The sequence below is a fragment of the Chiloscyllium plagiosum genome, chromosome 10, assembly GCF_004010195.1.
Source record: "Chiloscyllium plagiosum isolate BGI_BamShark_2017 chromosome 10, ASM401019v2, whole genome shotgun sequence".
NCBI classification, from domain to species: domain Eukaryota; kingdom Metazoa; phylum Chordata; class Chondrichthyes; order Orectolobiformes; family Hemiscylliidae; genus Chiloscyllium; species Chiloscyllium plagiosum.
In genome coordinates this window covers 73,957,286-73,980,315 of record NC_057719.1, presented here as the reverse complement: position 1 = coordinate 73,980,315, position 23,030 = coordinate 73,957,286, and the positions used below count along the sequence as shown (strand labels likewise).

Here is a 23,030-nt window from a genome sequence, read left to right as displayed (position 1 = left end):
TCAATCCAGTCTCTCTTCATACATCAGTCCTGCCTTCAGAGAAATCAGTGTCATAGAGATGTACAGCACGGAAACATGTCAGGGAAACACAGCATGTCCAACTCATCCATGCCGACCAGATATCCTAACCTAAAATCAAATCAGTTTGGTATATTTTCATTGCAGTCTTTCCTCAGGTAGGGAGGAGACCAAAACTACACACTTTATTCCAGATGTGGTCTCAGCAAGGACTGAGACATCCCTGCTCCTGTACTCAAACCTTCTTGCTATGATGGCCAACATACCATTTGTCTTTTGCACTTACTGCTGCACCTTTAATGCTTACTTTCAGTGACTGGTGTAAACGGACATCCAGATCTTGTTGCACGGTTCCCTTTCTCAATTAATCACCATACAAAAAAGGTACTAACATGCTTTTCTGATTTTGTTACCAGAATGGATAAGCTCGCATTTATCCCTATTACATTGCATTTGCCCACTCTCTCAACATTGCTAAGTCAGGTCAAGGCATCTCTGTATCTTCCTCATTGCTCACCATCCCACCCAGTTGTGTGTCATCTGCAAATTTGGAGATATTACATTCCATTCCCTAATTAAATATACATTTTCTATATTGCTTACAGGATCTTTTAAAGATTAGAAAGCAAAATGAGACGACACAAGGGGTTGAATTCTACTTCCGTTCATGGGTGCTTCATAATGCTTCCCACTCCCCCTTACCCACACAGCAACCTCTGTCAAATGTTTTATAGAATCAAACAGAATTGTAGAACGGTTATAAGACAAAAGGAGACCATGTTTCCTAGTCTCCATGCTAGCTCTATGCAACAGCAAGACACTTAGTCTCACCTCTTTGCAACCCTACAATTATTTTATCTTTGAATATTATTCAATTGTCTACTGGAGGTGGATAGCACATTGCTCAGAAGCATAATGACCAACTATATTTTTTACATTTTCCAGCTTAATTAATGGAGAAGTCAACTAAAGACTAAGACTGTTTTGACAAGTATTTTTTTATTTAAAGTTTGTCATAGTTTTAATACATTAGTACAGCTGAATTGAAATAAACTCAAGACAAACTAACAAATTTTTTAAAAAAGTTTTCAACAAGGTTATTTAAGCAATAAGCGACACTCATCTATTCTGAAAAAGAATTGATTTGCTTAGGCCATAGAAATAGCATATTCTAGAAGAGAAATGTGGTGATTAGAAGTGGATAAATAGCTTAAGCCCTTCAACTGAATTACTCAAATTCATCCCTCTCAGCACTGTTTATGGTTCATTAAATATTGTTTAAACACTTAACATGCTGTTCAAAATGTACTATTTCTCCACATTTCTGACAGACTGCTATTTCAATGGTAGCCTTACTCCAATATTACCAATAATGCTCACCAGTTACCATCCCCTTTTTTTAAAAAAAAACCTCAAGATATCATTAGCTGGCCTGACTGCCAATCTTTCTAGTTCAACCTCAACAGAATATATGCAGCTGATTAGAATCTTTCATTCTCCAATACCACATATAATTTTAGAAGTGCAATAACATTTATTTCTAATCACACTAAAATAAAATACATCAATTCTGAGAAAAGTCAAAATTTCTGCTGATTTAAATCTAGTATAGGTTTGCCAGATACATGGCTGAATATATTGCGTAAGAATGTTAAAATATTTGTTGATGGTCATGGTAAATTTCTATCATAGGTTAGAAATTTATAAAAAGGGTGACCACCATTGCATTACACCCCCCCCCCGACAGACTTAAGACACTCTGCACTCACCACACACATTCACCCCACAAGGGTGGATGCGTGTGACGCGTGTGATGCAATGGTGGTCACCTGTAATATGACATGAACCCAAGGTCCTGGTTGAGGCCCACATATTTTGTGGGGTGAATTTGTACTTGCAGGGTTACATTGTACTTTGCTCAAAAACTGCATGCATTTATGTAAAAAGTGAGATAGCGGAGTTTTAAGATTAGAATCAATCTAAATATCATGGCATTGACAGAGAACACAGGGGGCTAACATCTTCAACATATTGTCTAGCTATCACCATTGTTAACAGCTAACCCGAGAATGCAACTTTAAAGAAAAGGTTTTGTAATTTACACATGAAAGAAGTGAAACTATCACTGTATTCCAACAGATGAAATGCTTAACAGACAATCAATTTTTCAAAGTGTAATTTCAGTTACATCACACTGTAAATTTTTGATATAAATTCTGTGTTAGGATTGAGCCCTCCACTATCACCTGATGAAGGAGCGTCACTCCGAAAGCTAGTGTGCTTCCAATTAAACCAGTTGGACTATAACCTGGTGTTGTGATTTTTAACCTCATGAAGAGGGATCTTGTCACAGTGGTACCAAGTTTTTCCTCTCAACTGGCAGCTTCTAATAGCTTCGGGTTTCTCCCTGGGAGTTTTTTTCAGAGGAAAAATCATCAATGGGTGCAGTCAAGTTCACACAGACCCAGAGGACTTCGGTTTTGCTTTCAGTTGTTTCTTATTGTTATGTTAGCTGCTAGAGCTGGCAGCTAGAGTTCTCTCTACTGCTAGATTGATGACTTACACAGTGAACTTTCCTCTTAGAAATCAGAAGGGACAGATTTATTTCTTTCTACTGGACTGGAGAGAGACAGAACAATAACTCTTTTGCCACTCTGCATTTTGCCAAAGGACGTGTTTTTGGGACGCTGCCTGTATTGGAACAGTTGATGATTAGTGGTTAAATAATACATTGTCTTGTTAAGTATGTCAAAAGAGTAAAAGTTATACAGAGTCTTTATTTTTAAAATGCAACAAAATGAAGTGTGTTTTGGTTATGGTGCAGTGGTTAACCAATTGAATCATATCTGGAAAATAGCGCCCTCACACTTGCTTTTAAGATAAAATAGAAACCAGCTTAGACCCTACATCCACAATATATTTTGGGGAAGCTGATCTGGTCTCTAACATTACTGATAATGTTCTTTTGAAACCACAAGTAGCCGCTGATTTCAGAAATAAACCAAAAAAATTAATTGCAAATTAGGAGGAAATCATTTTGCAAATTAACGTTACAACAGAGCCAAAAGTTTCAAAGGCTACGAAACTCCAGCAATTATTATTTTTGACAGAGATTTCTTCCTGGTAGACATTTATTGCCTTTTCTTTGCCATTAATCTTTGCCTTTCTCTACAATTTCTTTGGATTGTGTGAAATGAAGACTGCCAAAGCTTTGAAGTGTGCTTATCAGAAGTACCACAACCCTGGAACATGAGGGAGGAAAATTCTGTCAGTCAGTCAGTCAGTTCCAGTTAATTTTAAATCATTCGGAAAATAGCTGACCACAAAGAAATGAAATAATATGGCCTGCTTCAGAGCCAAAATGACAGACACTGCTCCTAACGCTAATAAGAAATAAAGATTGAAATTACACATTCTTCATTAAAACTGTATCTGTCACCTTTAATTTAAATGAACCAAATATAAACTGGATGTGAGTACTCAGCATATATTCCCATGCAAAGTTCAGGTGAGGTAACAGCATTATAAGTGAATATACATACCCTGGCCAGATCCTATACCTTGTTCCTTTGCCATTTCAAAAATACACACATTGCTTACTTAAACATTCTTAAGACTGGCTACAATTCTATCCAAGATATTTATTTTGCATTTAACATGGTAGTTAATAACTTGGATATTTGAGGGATCATGGAATGAGAAGAGTGAATTGTGATAAGCTCTAGTGCTCCCTCCAATAGCATAACTATGATCAAAAACTCATGGTCTTATGGTCCAGTTGCTCTTCATTCATGCTCTTGCACAAGGCATAGGTGAATCATAACTGCATGCATCTCGCACCTATTTAAGAGATGGAAACATACTTTTCTTTCCTTTGAATCCAATTTCCTTCTGTTATTTGCAGTTTCATATTCCCAGAAACATCACAGCTACTACTTAGGGCTGGGTACTCTTATCTCAGATAGAGATATACAGCACGGAAACAGACCTTTCAGTCCAACTTGTTCGTGCCGACCAGATAACCCAATCTAATCTAGTCCCATTTGTCAGCACTTGGCCCATATCCCTCTAAACTCTTCCTATTCATATACCCATCGAGATGCCTTTTTAATGTTGCAATTGCACCAGCCTCCACCACTTCCTCTGGCAGCTCATTCCATACATGCACCACCTGCTGCGTGAAAAAGTTGCCCCTTAGGTCTCATATCTTTCTCCTCTCACCCTAAACTATGCCCTATAGTTCTGAACTCTCCCACCCCAGGAAAAAAGACTTGTCTATTTACCCTACCCATGCCCCTCATGATCTTATGCAAAGTCACCCCTCAACCTCTGATGCTCCAGGCTGTCGCTTCCTAAGCTGGAGTATTAAGAGGATTTGAAAACTGTGGTGCTGGAAAAGCACAGCAGGTCAGGCAGGATCTGAGGAGGAGAGTCAACGTTTCCGGCATAAGCTTTCATTCCTGATAAAGGGCTTATGCCCGAAACATCGACTCTGCTGCTCCTCGGATGCTGCCTGACCTGCTGTGCTTTTCCAAACGCCACACTTTGACTCTGACTCTCCAGCATCTGCAGTCCTCATTTTCACCTGAGTGTTAAGAAGCCAATTACAGCAGTCCATGAATGTCACAGCAAAATCCTGAGCAAAGAAAAGTCAAACATGTGAGATCAGTGAGCTCTCAGCTCGAATACAAACTTAACAGAGAAATCTCTTTACTATAAAATACATTAGCTTGAAAAGTATGCGGCAGGCTATACTAGCACTAGATAAAAAGCGCACTAGGACATCCAGTGTCTTTGAACGGTATTCCATCTTCATTAAGATGATGATGCTGGCATGAAAACTGAATAGATGGTGAAGCAATAAACATCTTGAAACAGTATTACATTTATATATTGCTTTATATAAACATTTATTTGGTCCAATACACAAAATTCTTGAACACAACTTAGTTTTATCTGCACGTTGGGTTATACTACAGTTGCATAAAGACAAAACAGGATATTAATTAGAAGGAAATGGAATCGGTGTTTGAATACATTTGTAATAAAAACTGTTCATATACTCATATCCAGCCCATGTAAGTAAGCTAAAAGCTCGATTCCACTGACTGATGTGGAACAGCCTTTATTTTGGATTTACTCTAGGTTTTGAGAGCTTTTGGAGGTACCTGAAGTATTATTTTCTGCTTGAAAAACACTGTACGTAACTCTTTTCAAACTGAACCAAAAAGAAAATTCTGCAGGATCATGGGGATCAAGGAGGAGAGTGGGGCTAAATGGATAAGAATTTATTTTAAAAAGCCAGAGCCACAGAGGCCTTCAGTGCTGTGCGATTCTTCGATAACTAATTAATGCAGTTGTGTCATGCAATATATTATATCTTCAGAACTGCATTCATTCCTTACCTTTGGCTCATAACTTAGTCATCAATTCATTGTTCTAGAATTTGGCACCTTTCTCACTCCCCCAACACCCCCTCTTCCACAACCCAACCCTTCTCCCAAAGACAGACTAAGAGGTAGATAAAACTTCCAAAGACATAAGGAAGAAATGTACCGATGGGTCATTTCAGATTTAACTTGTTTCTTCGCAGAGGTAATAGTTGCTCTCAAAGCCTAATCAGGACAGCGATTTTGGAGCTTGTTCAGATTTACTGATATCTTCTCTTTCATCAAGAAAGTGAAGTTTATTTCATCACTTTTTGCAATTTAAACCTGAAAATATTTAAAGTCAGAAACAAATAAGATAGCAATTGAAAAGGTCACTGCAAGAAGGTTAAACTGCAAATCACAAAGTCTTTCAGGCATGCCTTTAAATTCAATTCTGAAAACAGTTGAATTCAACACCTGGAAATCTTATTGACTTACTGTAAAAAAGGTGAGCAAAATACATTAAGGGATGATGTGGATGAACTAAAGAATGTCTGGCTTCAGGGAGAGCCGTCATGTTATACGAACATTCCTCTGTCAAAGTTCTACTTTAAAGAATGCACAACATAACCAGACCGTTGCCTGCAATTCCATGTGATTTACAACCTAATAAAGAGGCAGCTTTGTTGACCAACATGAGAAGTTTGTTCATTTTAATGGTTGTAAACATAATTGAAATAATTATGAAAAAGAAAAATACTGGCTTTCACACGGATCTTTGCATGACCTCAGAATATCCTAAAGTATCTGATTAAATGCTTTTTTTAAAAAAAGAGTAGGAACGATGATAGTGAAGGGTCCCAAATCAGCAATGTGAGAATGACCAGTTAATCTGTTTAATGACAGCGTTTAAAGGAGCTTCTGTGGCACAGTGGGAAGAATCCCTGCCTCTGACCCAGAAGCTCTGGGTTCAAACACCTCAGGACTTGATGGCCAAAGATGTGGTAACATATGAGTCGGATCCCGTGGCTCAGAAATAGTGCAAGAAGGTCTGGGTTCATATGACTATACAAAATAGAAACAGGAATAAACCATTCGGCACCTCTAGCCTGCTCCACCATTGATCATGGCTGCTCCGACTGTCCTCACATCCACTTGCCTGCATTTTCCCCGTCACCCTCAATTTCCCCTACTAACTTAATTCAAGTCCCACGTGGTCTGGGACTTTCAAAACATGTCCAAGCAGATTGACATTATTTTTAAATCAGATTTGTAAGTTACTTGCATTTAGCTTTAGGGGCTGGTTTTGGTAAGGCTGGACCTCTGGTCCAGATTCACATACTGTCTGCCCTACAGGTTTGTCTGAAAACGGCCAAACAATCCCTGATGAAAAAGTTCAAACTGTCCCCACTATTCCAGACAAACGTAGGATCTTGAAGCACAGAGGGAATGTCCTTACCTCTGGGCTAAAGGACCTGGGCTCATGTACCATCTGCTGCAGGTGGTGTCTCATAACATGCCTGAACAGGTTGATTAAAATATCCATTGTTGGAGAGATAAATATTTGCTATACTACAAGTGAGAACCTCCCTCTTCTTCAAAATAGTGCCATGGCCTCTTTCCCCATCTGACATAAAAGAAATAGGAAGAGGAGACCACTTGGCCCATTTGAGCCAGTTGCCCCATTTGAAGAGATTGTGGCTAAATATCGATCTCAACTTCACTGTGCAGAATATCCATATTTCTCAACTCCCTCAGCTTCAAACCTGATTAACCTCCAGGACTCTGTACCTACAAGACTTTTGGATAGAGAATTCACAAGTGTGAAGAAGTTTAACCTCAGTCCATTGCCATGTGGTTGATGTCTTTTTCCTGATATGGTCCCTCCTTCTGGATTCTCTCCAGAGAAAAATGAAAAATCACCTTCTCAGAAACTGTAGCAAGACCTGAACAACATTCAACCTTAGCCTGATGCATGATAGCGAAACTTGTCACAAAAGTGTCAGGCAATGACCATCTTGCCTTGATATGGAGGGGCATTACCATCCCTGAATTCCCCACTATTAACATGCAGGGGTGACAACTGATCAAAAATATAACCAGGTCAGCTATGTAAATACTGCATCTACAATAGAATGTTGGTATCGACTGCGAGATTCTATCAAGGAGAAAACAGATCCATTTGATAGTCATCTTAACCATCACCTCACCTCACTCCCAACCAACACCAGTACACAGCAGCAGTACACACCATCTACAAGGCACATTGTAACAACTCACCAAGCCTACTTTAATAGCATCTCCGAAACCCCCAACCTCTAACACCTCAAGGGACAAGGGTTGCAAACATTTCGGAAGGTGACTTTGTTTCCATTCCAAGCTGCACACAATCCTGACTTGGAACAATAATTACCGTTCCATCACTAACACTGGGTCGAAATCTTGGAACTCTCCCTAACAGCATTGTGGGCGTACTTGCACCGTATGGATGCAGCAATGCAAGAAAGCAGTTGACCATTATCTTCTCAATACCTGCAGAATGGAGCACAAAATGCCAGCCTCATCAGCAACACACAAAAACCCTGAAAGCATTAAAAACAGCTTTGTATAATCATGCACACAGAATTTTAGATATTTAAATGAGGTCAACTCTCCACTTTTCATCATTTATATTAATGATTTGGATGAGTTTAAGAGGTAAAGTTTGCAGATGACACCAAAATTGGCGGTGTGGTGGACAGCTAAGAAGGTTACCTCCGATTACAATGGGATCTTGATCAGATGAGCCAACAGGCTGAGGAGTTTAATTCAGATAAATGCAAGGTGCTGCATTTTGGGAAAGCAAATCTCAGCAAGACTTATACACTTAATGGTAAGGTCCTAGGGATTGTTGCGGAACAAAGAGACCTTGGAGTGCAGGTTTATAGCTCCTTGAAAGAAGAGTTGCAGGTAGATAGGGTAGTGAAAGCGGTGTCCTATTGGAAAGATGTTGTGAAACTTGAAAAGGTTCAGAAAAGATTTACAAGGATGCCAAGGTGGAGAGATTTGAGCTATAGGGAGAAGTTGAATCGGCTAGGTCTGTTTTCCCTGGAGCATCAGAGGCTGAGGGGTGACCTTATCAATGTTTATAAAATTATGAGGTGAATTAATAGAGTAAATAGACAAGGTCTTTTCCCTGGGATGGGAAAAGTCCAGACTAGAGGGCACAGGTTTAGGGCGAGAGGGGAAAGATATAAAAAAGACCTAAGGGGCAACTTTTTCCAAGTAGAGGGTGGCCCGTGTGTGGAATGGGCTGCCAGAGGAAGTGGTGGAGGCTGGCACAATTACATTTAAAAGGCACCTGGATGGGTATATGAATAGGAAGGGTGTGGAGGGATATGAGCCAGGTGCTGGCAGGTGGGACTAGATTGGGTTGGGATATCTGGTCAGCATGAAGGAGTTGGACCAAAGGCTCTGTTTCCATGCTGTACATCTCTATGACTCCATATATTCCTATTATGTTACTTGTCCTCAATAGGCCAACATGCTTGTCCCAGTAATCAGTCTAGAGAATCTTTTTTACACCTCATCTAAGCTAACTACATCCTTCCTTAGATATAAAGACCAGAAATATACACAATTCTTCATGTGTGATCTATCAAGACTCCGTACAATGTGGCAAAACTTCTTTACTGTTATACTCAGCCATCCGACCCCCACACAAAGGCCAATATGCAACTCATCTTTCTAACTGCTCACTGTACCTGCACAAAGTTTATGTTTCTTTATGAAAGGATTCCCAAATCCCATTGAACATCAAAAAGTAAAGCATTTCAAAAGCTGTTGTTATTTTCCTATTCTTTCAACTAAAGTGATTAACCTATGTTTGACTTCACCTGCTAGATTATTGCCCATTCACATAAGCCCCATCCACAGGTATTTTCACAATACGTCTTCTCAACAAACTTTCTCAACTAGTTTTATATTGTCAACAAACTTTAATATCTTCCATTTGGTCATTAATATATATTGGAAAAAGATCAAGGTCTGATCCATATGCCACCTTACTGGTAGGTGGAGGTGAGTGCTGCAGATGCTGGAGATCAGAGTAGAGTGTGGGGTGCTGGAACATCTCTGGGACATCTGCACCAGCCAACTCCACCACTTTGTGGCTGAACACCAATTCCCCTTAAGACATGCAGGTTCTGGGCCTCCTCCAACGCCAAACCCTAACCACCTGATGCCTGGAGTAAGAACACCTCATCTTCCGTCTTGGGACCCTGCAACCACATGGGATTAATGTGGATTTCACCAGTTTCCTCATTTCCCCTCCCCACACCTTATCCCAGTCCCAAGCCTCCAACTCAGCATCATCCTCTTGACTGTCCATCGTCTTTCCCATATATCTGCTCCACCCTCCTCTCTGACCTATCATCTTCTCCCCACTTATCTATCTATCGCATTCTCAGTTACCTTCCCCCCCCCAGCCCCACCCCCTCCCATTTATCTCCCAGCCTCATTCCTGATGAAGGGCTTATGCCCGAAACGTCAATCTCCTGCTCCTTGGATGCTGCTTGACCTGCTGTGCTTTTCCAGTGCCACACTCTCAACTACGTCACTGGTAACAGTTTACAACCTGATAATGATCAGTTCATTCCTAGAGTCTTGCTTTCTGCATTTTAACCAATTCTCCATCCCTCCTACTAGCTATAAGCCCACTGAGGCCTGATATTGTTCAATAACTGTTCAAGTGTCCTCTTGTCAAGCAGTAACCTCGAAGGACTCGCCTTCTCAACTCTTCACTTGCCCAAGGGCATGGTGACCCTCAGCTTAGAACACCACCAGTTATCTCCAACGAGAAAAGTAGCTCTAAAGGTACAGTAGAACTATGGAAAATTTACCTTTATCTTATCAAATTCTCATTGAGAATCCAAACCAACTGATTTCTCAGGTTCCCTTCTTAATGGCATCTCAAAAAAAAAAACTGGAATAGGTTTATCACAGAATCCGAGTGAGTCTGCACATTGCTGGACACTATAGGGCAATTTAACATGGCCAATCTACCTCCACATATCTTTGGACCGAGGGGAGACCAAAGTACTCTGAGAACATGCAAACTCCACACAATTACCCAAGGCTGGACTTGAACCCGGGTCCCTGGTGGTGTAGTGTAGTAGTGCTAACCATTGACCCACCTCTATTTAGGAGAGGGAAACTATTTGGCAAATCTATGTTTATTCTGGATAACCATATTACAACTTAAATGCCCCGTTGTCACTTAAGAATGGACAGCATCAATTTTCCAATATATGCCATTAGACGAACTGTCCTGTAGTTCCCTGTTTTCTCTCTCTCCTTCTGAGAAGGCAGGTTCTGGCTTAATACCTCATCAATTGGTCATTCCACAGTGGAACACTCAATTAGTACAGCATTTCCATATCTGGATACTGGAAAATGATTTTACTTAGATGGAAAACAAACTGGCAACTTAGGCTATATCATGCGCATCCACAATGTGCATTACTTTTAGAATCAAACTAATACTGCAACAAAATTTGCTAACAGTGTATTAGTGATACTGATCATGCTCATTATATGCCCAAACTGCATTACAATTTCAGACAAATGCACAAATGCAGGCACCAAAATCAGAGGCTGCAGTCTAAGGTCAGCCATTCACCATTATATTTGCAGAAGTGGAATCCTGATGCTTTGCCACCTCAATACATCAAATGACCTGTAGCTGATGTTACATGCATTTTAGTTATAAACAAAACTCATCACAAAAAATAAGTATCTTTTTAAAAAAAATGAAGTGTTAATTACAGTCAGCCTCCCTGCCTCTGAAAAACTATGCTTTATTGCTTCAAATAGTGAATTATTGAGATTTTCAAAGTGCAGTTGTGATACTGGTTTCAGCTTTTTTTTTTATTTCTTCACTCAATCTTTTCTCTCTAAATGTTCAAATAAGTCCAGAAAGAAGCTAAGTTAGACTGAAGTTAATTTCTTCTCAATATTGCATATTTAGCTTTCTGATTGTGTATGTTATGAGGCACATAATTTGTCAAAAAAGCAGACCTGTTGCTGGTAACCTGAAATAAAACAGAAATTATTGGACAAACTCAGCATGTCTGGCAGCATGGTCCAGAACAAAAAAAAATTAACGGTTCAAGTTCAGGATCAATTCTGAGGTAGGGTCACTGTACCCGTGACGTTAACTGATTTCTCCTCACAGATGCTGTCAGACCTGCTGAGCTTCTCCCCAGCAATTTCTGTCTTGGTTTTAAATTCAATACCATTCAGTTCTGAAGGAGTCATACAGGACTCGAGGTGTTAACTCTGTTCCTCTCTCCTTGGAAGCTGCCCAGACCCACCGAGATTCTCCAGCATTGTGTTTTTATGTTACCTACTGTATGAACCCATTGTCCGCTCACTTCCATGTATTTTCCTTTCCAGCAGCACAGAAACATTTAAAGAGTCTAAAGGCATCAAATAACAGATTACAGGTATAGCTCAATGCACAGGCTGCTAAACTCTCTCTCCTTCTGCCCTTCTAACTTCAACCTATAAGCATCTGTTCCATTATCACTGTTTTTTAAGGGGGGGGGGTTGCTTATTGGTACTGTTGTGTATATTCGGAACAGCAGAATTAAGTCTAGTTGGATACGTTGTGTTCTGTAGGGATTCTTTATTCTGTTCTTTGTGTAATTTTGTGAATAAATTTTTGTCTATTTAAAAACCTGGTAGTCAACCTATGACAAAGTAAAATCAGAAGCTGTGCACCCAGAAAAAAACCCCACTATTCCCCACTAGCAGTGTTGATGGGCACTTACATTCACACTAAAAGCTCTCTGTACATCACTCATTGCTAATGACACTTGCCAATTCACGCTCATGGGAGACATTAAAATATTGCAAATCCAAATGATTCATGAAATATCCATATTGTTTCAAAAAGTTATCAAAAAAATAAACAAGTCATTCTCAACAAAAATCTATGAATCATACAATGGAATTCCACTTTGATACAATGCCTGAGATAGTGGGAAGTTTACACAATAATATCTCTATTAATACGCAGTTTGCACCATCGTTATGACTTCCCCTTTATCTTAAGAGTCCTGTAGTCTCGCGAAAGAGCCAGATGTGCAAACGAAATACTTTAACCCTCTAATGAGTTTAAAAACGTGCAATCTTTTCAATGCAGATTTACATCAAAAAAAAAAGGAGGTATTTTAAAAGAAATCTGGAAACTTGCAGCCAGTACACTTTCAATACATTTTCTGCACAAACAAAGTGTGGGGGGTGAATTGAGAAAATAAACATTTGTTCATCCTCCTGGGGCAATGAAGCCTCTCCTTGTACTTTCGGATTGCCCTTTCTGTACATATACTAACGCAGTTATCCTTAGAAGAGCCGTGGGTTTGGTTTAAACTCACTATCCCAGCTGCCATACATAAATATTGACAAGCTTCAGCACAGCAAAGCCTTTACTGCTCCGTCTCAACGTGGTTCTTTAGACTTTTTTAAAAAAAATATTAAAAAATGCTGAGGTAGGAGCTAGCTTTATCTCATATCGTGCTCTCGTATTGACTGGACATGAAACTGGTTACAAATTGTAACGAATGCCCCACTGACAATCATCAAACCTCGCAGCTGGGACGAGCAGGCGAGTCTCGGTGCTAAACGCTCACGTTCAAATGGGGGAAGTTTCAAAACACACAAAAAAGCGGGTTAGCCTCAGCTCCAACTTGAACTGCAAAATATGCAAAAAGCACGTTCGAGCAAACCGCACCGACACGAGTTAAAGTTTCAGACACCAGTCCAGCGCGCACTAAACACTTTCTGCTGAAAGTTCCTTTACGTGCATCTTTAACACATCACTCACTGACTTCAGTGGGACAGGATCAATCATTCAGCAGCATGGGGAAAGCACTCAGCAAAGCTTTGACAGGTAAAGAGCAGAAAGATTGTACCTTTGGAGTTAAAATTGGACAAGATTTGCTTTAAATCTGGTTGCTTGTTTACAGCAGGTCGCGTTAAAATTAAAACGTGTAAGTAAAGCTGGCTTTCAGGTGTGCAACCGACAGGCACCTTAATCCGATTTGTCAGTGTTTTATTTCAAACACGGCAGCGGTGTGCACCCAAGTTGGGAAGGGCAGAAGTGCGGGAGAGCAGACTGGGCAAAACTGCGCCTCTCACCTCTGCAGACCCCCGCGGGCGGCCCTCGGTCAAGCCCGGAGCTGCTCCCGCCGTCCTCGCCTTCCTCAGCGTTGGCCACGCACCACAGTCCGGTGTCACACTTGCCGGAGCCCGAGCCCGTGTCGCCGCACGCCTCCCCCTCCTGGCGGGCGCACAGCGGGCAGCAGCCGCACGGGTCCAGGAGGCTTCCCCCGGGGCAAGCCGGGGGCTCCGCGCAGCTCTGCCGCTCGCACGGCGGGCACTCTCGGCTCTGTCCCCAGCAGCCCGACCACAACAGGCAGACCGCAAGCAACCCGGCACCTTCACACCGCTGGCTCCACATGACAAGCGCAGGAGAACCTCCCGACTGCAAACTCACCCCCTCCTCCTCCGCTTCAGACAAAAAAAAACAAAATCTGAACTTTAAATATTTAAAACAAAAATTAAACAAGTTATTCCCAGTCTTGTAGCAAATTAAAATTCCCTTCAGAATTAACAAAACAAAATTGAGGAGAATTGTTTTTCCTTATTTTTAAATCACCTCTCCCTTTAACTGTGCAGCTCCTTTTTTTTTGAAGACACTGTCAAACTAGTCACAGCGACAGAAGCAGAGTGGGGAACGGGTTTCTCTCTCTATCTTTCCCTGGTCCTGGGCTTCCCCCTTTCACTCCGCTCTGATTGAGACCAGTCAGTGACGCTCTCTAATTGACAGCTCCTCCGACCCGCCCTCACCCTCTCTCCACACCTCCCCCCCCCCCCCCCATCCCAGGTCGAGCTTCCCCGCTGACCCGCTGTTAAACCGAGCCCTGATGTCAAAGCAGACAGACACACAGAGAGAGAGCAACTTGCTACTTTCTCGTTATGCTTTGTTTAACTTTGATCAGGTGTGGGGAGGGGATGACAGTAAGGAAGGTCGCGCAACAAGAGTTGGATTGCACTTTTTTTTTAGAAAAGCGTACAGAGAATCCTAATGAAGATGAATTAAGTCTGCTCGAGCAATTCGTTCTTCGGCACTTATGTGCCAATCCTATTGCCCCCTTCATCCTGATATTACTGCACCACACTCCTTCAGAGGAACGCTTGGTGGATTCATTGATTCCGTTGTCTCACGTTCCTCTGATCTCCTCAAACTGGAGAAAATGCCCACAGGTCAGCATTAACAGCCGGGGCTGGGTGGGTTTAGATGACAGATCCAGTGTTCTAGACCTTGTGTCATCAGTCAAGCCTGGCCAAGCAATGAACATCAATTTTTGTTTTGCAATAACGACATTAGCCTGTTCATTGTGCAAGACAGCTCAAGTCTTTGATGCGTGCAGGATTGCAGATTTGGACATTCTGACTGTCTGCTTGTAAACTATTCCTGACAGGAGATCTACTGTCATGGGATGTCGAGCTCGACTGTCGGCAACCGTGCTGTGATGCCCGTCATATTTTGTTGAGGAAGGGGGATGCAGAGGCTGGATATCCTGAATCCAAGACCATTGCTCTCTAGTCCGTCGCTGCAATTCTGTTCCACTCTGACATGACCTCTGCATTAAGTGTAAAGTACTCCCCGTGTTGTTTAATCTCATCTGCCCATATTAAGTGGTAACATTCGCTGTGTGACTGGAATTTTAAACAAAATCAGAAATTGCTGGAGAAACTCAGCGGGTCTGGCAGCATCTGTGGAGAGAAAGCAGAGCTGATGTTTCGGGTCCAGTGACCATTTTTCAGGCCAGCTTGTGGCAAGGAAGATGGGGAGGGGGAGGAGCAAAGGATAAGTGGAGTTGGATTGCAGAGAATGACAGCAGTAGTACTGTAGACAAAGGAATGGAGTCCAAAAGGTATGGCGCTGGAAAAGCACAGCAGGTCAGGCAGCAGACCTGGCCATACCTTTCGACTCTGATCTGTTACCTGACCTGCTGTGTGTTTCCAGCACCACAAGTTTTGACTCTGATCTGCTGTGCTTCTCCAGCATCACATTTCTCCACTCTGATCTCGAGCATCTGTAATCCTCACTTTCTCCTAGACAAAGGAATTGGGTAAAGGTCAGCCTGAGGGAATGACTAGCTGCTAGTCTTGGTGACAATTAGTAACTAACAATGGGTCGGTTGTAGTAGCAGCCCATGTGATGACAAGGTATGATATGTAGAGGTTGCGGTAAGGACTTAGGAGAATGTGCTCAAGTCCCTAAGTCATTGAACTCGATATTGAGTCATGAAGGCTGCAGGATCCCCAAGCAGAAAATGAGGTGCTGTTCTCCCAGCTTGCACTGAACTTCACTGGAGCACTACAGCAAGCCTGAGACAGAGATGTCAGCCAGGGAACTGGATGGTGTGTTGAAGTGACAGGCAACGGGAAGCACAGTATCATCTTTGCAGATAGCAACGTGGTCATCCAGTCTATGCTTTGTTTCCCCAATGTGAAGGAGACCATATTGTGAACAGTGAATGCAGTAGACTGGAATGAGTGAAGTGCAGATAAGTCACCCTCGGATACTGAGAGGAGGGAGGAAGTAAACAAGCAGGTGATACACATTCTGCAGTTGCAGCGGAAGGTACCATGAGGCTGTGGGGGTTGTTGGGAGTGAAGGAGGCATGGACCAAGGTGTCCTGAAGGCAACGGTTCCTGTGGAATGCTGACAAGGGAGGGGGAGGGGAATATGTGTCTGGTGGTGGCGTCCTGCTGGAGGTGGCTAATATTCCTCTGGATGTGGATGCTGGAGGAATGATGGGTGATGACAAGGGGGCCCCTATCGCTGGTGTGGGAGGGAAGAGAGGGGGTGAGGGCCGAAGTGCAGGAGATGGGTCGGACATGACTAAAGGCACTGACAACCATGATGGTTGGGAATCCTTGGTTAAGGAAACAGCTGGAAGGTGGCATCATCAGAACAGATGTAATGGAGATCGAGGAACTGGGAGAATGGAATGGAGTCTTTTCAGGAAGGGGATGTGGGGATGTATAGTCTAGGTAGATTTATAGTGCTTTGCAGAACACTTAATTTTTGTCCACAAAAATAACCCTGAGCTTCCCGTGGGCTGCCACTTTAACACACCACCGTGTTCCCTGGCCAACATCTCTGTCTCAGGCTTGCTGCAGTGCTCCAGCAAAGCTGGAAGGACAGAGTCTCATTTTCTGCTTGAGGACCCTCCAGCCTTCAGGATGCAATATCGAGTTCAATAATTTTAGGGCCTGAGCAAACTCTCCCATGTTCTTCTCCCAGTCCATCCACAACAGGCCCTGTCATCATATGGGCTCCTGCCACAACCATTCCATTGTCAGCCACTGATGGTCCCCTTTAACAGCTATTGATTCTCCCAGGCTGACCATTACCCATTCCTTTGTCTGTCCAAGTGCTCTTTTCACCCTCTGGGCTTCATTTCCACTCATTACTCTTTATATATGCTAACCCTTTCCTAGCCACAATTAGTTCTGAAGAAGGATAATTGGACCCAAAGCATTAACTCTAATTTCGCTTCACAGATACTGCTAGACCTGCTGAGTTTCTTCAGCAATTTCTGTTTTTGCTTCTGACTTCCAGCATCCGCAATTCTTTGTTTTTTTTTAATCGGAATTTTAAGTTGGTTTGGAACATTTCTGGGGTCCAAACAAGAATGACTATCAGTTCTGCCAAATGGGCAATACTAACTTCAAATCCAGGCCCATAAAGTAATTGCCACCAGTAGATGCCACATTTATCAAGACATGAGTGTCTCTCCATCTAGAATCCAAGCTATGACCTTACCAAAGAAATCTGGAGTTTTGTGACTGACATCTGAGTTGAATAGAAAAGCCAGACTATCATCGCTCCGATCCCTTCAAGCTAGTAGTCCCCAAGTAAAAAGCAGAGATAGACATTATGACTTTATAGATGGAAAAGTTTGTCAACCACAGCATCAAATGCTAACTTATGGTCAGATCAGGTTATATATAGCTTGCAATGATATTCTTGTCAAATGTGTGAAAGTGGGTTCAGAGTCAGTATCTGATCACTGTGGACCTTCCTGAAATGAAAGCCCTTTGCTCATCTTTGGTTGAGACGATCTCTTAATCTGCTGAAAAGTAAATTATATTATCACCAGCTGAGAAGAAACACACTGTCTGCACTCTTGTGGATAGCATCCTGACAGTAACTGTCCTGAGTGACTGGCTGATCAATGTCCAAATTCCTGGGCTGGTAACTTGGTGTGCTGGGACCCCCTAACTGAAGACTATCTGCTTTGATTTGACTGATGACTGCTGACAACCATGACAAGCTTCATAGCTTTGTGTTTATGTTAAACTGCACAGCGATACTGTGAGCCTGGTATCTCTTGCTGAGAGGCAGGCACAAAAAGGCAAGGGTACTGTAAACATCCAGTTAGACTCAAAGCTTGTGAGTGCTATGAGAGGAAGTGAACAGCTCAGTCGAGTCCATGAGTTGGATGCATGTTCCTGACCACACAGTGTGTATTCTGCAGCATCACAATGAATTTTGCTTTTGAGCTCCCAGGTGCAGCACTAAAGTGCAGGAGTGTCCTGTAAGTAAATCAGAGGTGTGCCATGCGGTTCTTAGAAGCTGGCATATGTCTATACTTGTGGCTAGTGCCTGGAATGCATGCTCTGAAATTAGAATTAGAATCACTACAGCGTGGAAACAGGGCCCTTCGGCCCAATAAGTCCACACCAACCCTCCAAAATTTAACCCACCCAGACCCCATTCCCCTACCCTATATTTGCCCCTTGACTATTGCACTTAACCTACACATCCCTGAACATTATGGACAATTCAGCATGGCCAATTCACCCAACCTGCACATCTTTGGACTGTGGAAGGAAACTGGAGCACCTGGAGGAAACCCACACAGAGCCGGGGAGAATGTGCTAACTCCATACAGACAGTGACCCGAGGCTGGAATTGAACATGGGTCCCTGGCGCTGTGAGGCAGCAGTGCTAGCCACTGTTGTTGGGATCTGGTGTCCAGCATGGAGTCTTTTGGAGCAAGTGGTGAGCTGAAGTCTCCAGGTGCGTGCCTGCACTGATTTCTATTTCAAATATCTCAGCATCCAGTTGGCTCATAGCAGGTAGTACGCAGAAAGCTGGATATTAATGAAGTGAGGTTTGCAGTGAATAAAGTAATCAACAAGCCACACTCCCCCTTAATAGCAACTTGCCACAGCCTAATGAGAATCTCACCTCTACATCCAGAGCTTAGCTAAAAGAAGCAGTGAGTTGTTTGGCATGTTGAGATAGGCCCCATTGGAGTTCCCAGGTGATACTGCCAAAATTCTCACTATAGCTCATGTCATTCAGGCCACTGCGAGATTCTGCCCAATATTTTTCCTCCCATGTAAATTCCTGATTGTAAATTTTGAATCTGCTGATATCCTCATAGATGTGTTAATATTTGATATTTACAAGACCAGCACTGAAAAAGCACAGCCATTGTTTATCTTAATCCATGATAAAAGTTCAGCGTTTGCACCTAACTTGCTAAGACATTAAAATTTAAAATTAATGTATCGTTGGAATTGTTTTGAATATAACATAGCGAAAGTGATGTTGTGTACATGAACTTGTGCAGATAATTTAAAGACAATATAGAGTCATTATCAGACTGAACATATTGAACGATGAAGCAGGCTCAAGGGGACAAGTGGTCTACTGCTTAAATACTTTCTTTTAATTTGTGTTTGTTTCATTTCACAAGTACGTATATTTCCTTAATACAGGGGTCAGTTACAAAAACAGATATTTCTGGAAAAGCTCAGCAAGACTGGCAGCATCTCTGGAGAGAAATCAGAGTTAACATTTTGGGTCCAGTGACCTTCCCCAGACTAGTTGGCTAGACAGCTGGCTTGCAATGCCGGGCGATAGCAACAACGTGGGTTCAAACCCCTCATTGGCTTACCATGGAAGACTTTCCTTTTCAACCTCTCCCCTCACCTGTTGTGACCCTTTGGTTAAACCACCCACCAATTCTCTCTCTCTAATGAGAGAGCAGGACTATGGTAACTTTACTGATATTTCCTTAAGTAGAATTACTTGTTTCTGATACATTGAACATAGCACTGAGCATTGCCACAGTGAGTTGTCAGAACTGAGATTGTGTGAATTATGTCATTGTTTAGTTACAGAGCAAGTGCATTCTGCAAAAGCTGACCAAGACCCACTTAGATAATGAAGTGTTTCCAAAAGCCCGACGTGGTTTAAATGTACACCTTGTACGATCTTATGTCTTAGGAACTTCCACATTCAAGAAAATATGGAAACAATGTTACAGTTGACTTGATAATTCAACTAGTCATTAATTACTAACATTGTAGTTCAGCCGTAACCATCCCCTGCAGACTGGCATTCAAACAATGCTTCCCCTTGACGTGACTTTACCTGTTGCATTGCTTAAGGAATGAGTCACACCTCTTTAGTGCTTGTGCAGTAATGTTAAGGCTAAACATCACCCACTTCTTTATTGCTTTTGTCACCATTGATTATTTCCAACAGGTGCATATCATAAATATTTTTATTGATTTGAGAACTAATGCTGGTATAATACTTCAAATGGGGGAAAATGTAATCAGAAAGTGGCATGATAAGGCAGTATCAGGTTAGTTTGCCAGTATACAGTGCCTGATATTCAGGAATTGACCATTATGTGTATATAATTTGGATATATCTCTCTCTATAAATGCATATATATCTGAATGATTCATCTTGTGCCTCTTTTGTTTTGTTTGCAGGCTTTTCGCATCACTGGCTAGGCCTGTATTTATTGCGCATTCCTAATTGCCCTTGGGACGTTGGTAGTGAACGATTTACTTGAACTGTTGCAGTTATTGGGGTGGAGTATACAGGTGCTGGGGGAGTTCCAGGATTTTGATCCAGTTTCAGTCAAGCAAGACAGTATTTTTCCAAGTCAGAATGGTGTGTAGCTTAAAGGAGAGCATCTAGGTTTGATACTCATACACATTTGTTCCTCTTGTTCTTCTAGGTGGTAGAAGTGAGTTTGTGGATTGTACACACTGTGCATCAGTGGTGGTGGGGAGTGAACGTTAATGCTGAAGGTAGTGGTTGAGATGTCAGTCAAATTGGTTGCTTCGAACTGGCTAGTGTAACGCTTCTTGAGTTTTGTTGGAGCTACACTTATCCAGGCAATTATCCATTACACTCCAGTGTTGTGTCTTGTGGACAGTAAACAGGCTTTACGCACTAAGTATAAGTGAAATACTCACCATAGAAAATGGTGTTAGGATGAAATGGTACAGAATCAGCTGTGATGAACCTGTTGTAGATTGAGGAACGGAACTAGAAATTTTTATTTTAGGATTACTTCCTGTATAATCCCATTTCCTTCAAACACTTGCACATGCCTAGATGCCAAAATGGAAATGTGAGCCCCCTGACCTTACGGAAAAATGCTAAATCCCTACCAACTGGTGGCTAATGAGATAGAAGATACATTGGTGTTAATTTTCCCAAATTCATCTGATTCTGAAAGAGTTCCATCAGAATGGAAAGTAACAAATATCTGTTCAAGAAGGGAGACAGGCAGTAATCAGGAAACCATAGATGTGTTAACTTGATGTCTACTGTAGTGAATGGGTATTACAATCAATTACTAATGAGGTTAAAACTGGATAATAAAACTCAAGATGATTGGGAAGAATCATAGAATCCTTATGAGTCAGCAAGCTTTTGTGAAAGGGAAATAGCGTTTAACCAATTTATTGGAATTCTTGAAAGAGTAACAATCCTGCATAAAAGAAGTGAGTCCACAAAGTAGAAGCTCATGGAACAGTGGTAACATTCTAATATGGATAGAAGACTGGCTGGCTGACAGAAAACAGGGACTTATACATAAATGGGTCATTTTCAGATTTGCAAATGTGACCACTGGAGTTCTACAGGAACCTGTACTGGACATAAACCTTTTACAATTTATATGATTGAATTAGACAATGTGAATGAAAGCATGGTAGTTAAGTTTGCAGATGATACAAAAAGGGGTAGGCAATTATGATGTGGAGCCAACATAGCAGAGCTGCAGAGTCAGACTGATATAGATGGGTTAAATGAGTGGCAAAAATCTGGTGGATGGTGCATAATGTAGGAAAATGAAATGTTGTTTGTTTTGGTGGGAACAGTAAAAAAAAGTGTTACTTAAATGGAGAACAACTGCAGAATTCTGAAGTGTGGAGAAATCTAGGTGTTCTAGTGCATGAGTTACAGAAAGTTAGAATGCAGGTACAAGATTAAAGTGGTATTGGAAAAACACAGCAGGTTAGGCAGCATCCGAGAAGCAGGAAAATCGACGTTTCGGGCAAAAGCCCTTCATCAGCACCACTCTAATCTTGACTCTAATCTCCAGCATCTGCAGTACCCACTTCTGCTTAGAATGCAGGTACATCAATTGATTAAGAAGGATAACGGCGTTATCATTTAATATGAAAGGAATTGAATATATAAGTGAGAAGATTACGCTTATATAGTGAGATCACATTTCAAATACCGGGTGCAGTTTCTGTCTCCTTATTTAAAGGAGGATGTAAATATACCAGATACAATTTGGAGTAGGTTTACTACATTGATACCTGGAGTAAATGTGTTGTCGTACAGAGAATATTGGACAAGTTGGTCTTGCTTTCACTGAAGTTCAGATGAGTGAGGGATGATCTGATTGAAGTTTATAAGATCCTGAATGTTCTTGATAAGGTGCACTTGTAAAAAGAAGTTTGTCTTTGTAGATGAGACCAGAACGAGAGGCACTATTGTAAAACTATGAGTTTCCCTCTCGGACAGAGATAAGGGACATCTTTGTTTCTCAGAGGGCTGTGCAACTTTGGAACTCTCTGCCTTAGAAGTGGGTGGAGCTGGGGCCATTGAATGTTTTTAAGGCAGAGGTAGGTAGATTCTTGTTGGGCAGAGAATTAAAGGTCATCAGCAGTAGATGTCACCTTGGAATTCAGAACACAGAAAAGTCAGCTTGACCTTAATGAATGATATGAAGAGCCAAATGGCCAACTTCTGTTTCTAAGTTGTTTCGTGTTCAGTAAGTTCAGGGTTCAAAAAAGTAAACTGTGGGAAACAAATTGGAAGATGCACCTTTCCCATTTTCTGTCATAGGCATTGGTCTACCAACATAAATACAAATCACACAGCACCAGGTTATAGTCCAACAGGTTTATTTGGAAGTACAAGCTTTCAGAGAACTGTTCCTTTGCTGCTACCTGATGAAGGACAGTGCTCCGAAAGCCTGTACTTCTAAATAAACCTATTGGACTTTAACCTGGTGTTGTGTGATTTTTTAACTTTGTCTATCCCAGTCCAACACTGGCATCTCCACATCATGGCTAATAATAATTACAGCCTGCCCTCTGTCATCAGGAGCTTGCAGTGGAAGTGAAGGGGTTAAAGTGTAAGAGGCAGGATGTGGTAGAATGTGCCTCATCACAGATCTGTTTAAAAATTGGTGGGAGGGAAACATAAGCGGCAAAATATCTAGGAAACTATCTCAACGAGGATAT

At 41.7% G+C, this 23,030-nt stretch overlaps 1 protein-coding gene across 2 annotated transcripts in view; it reads right to left on the bottom strand.

The window, feature by feature from the left end:
• The window catches only part of LOC122553776 (cysteine-rich motor neuron 1 protein-like), a 239,509-nt gene extending 225,265 nt beyond the window's left edge, over nt 1–14,244 (bottom strand). The window contains exons 1-2 of one of the 2 annotated variants that reach the window (XM_043698087.1): nt 14,089–14,244; nt 13,569–13,940 (exon numbers count right to left, since the gene is read on the bottom strand). In XM_043698087.1, coding sequence (XP_043554022.1) covers nt 13,569–13,890 — 322 coding nt within the window. In that variant the 5' untranslated portion in view covers nt 13,891–13,940; nt 14,089–14,244. The remainder of the gene's footprint in view (nt 1–13,568; nt 13,941–14,088) is intronic. The other variant, XM_043698088.1, reaches the window with a different exon arrangement.
• Nucleotides 14,245–23,030: the final 8,786 nt, after the last annotated feature.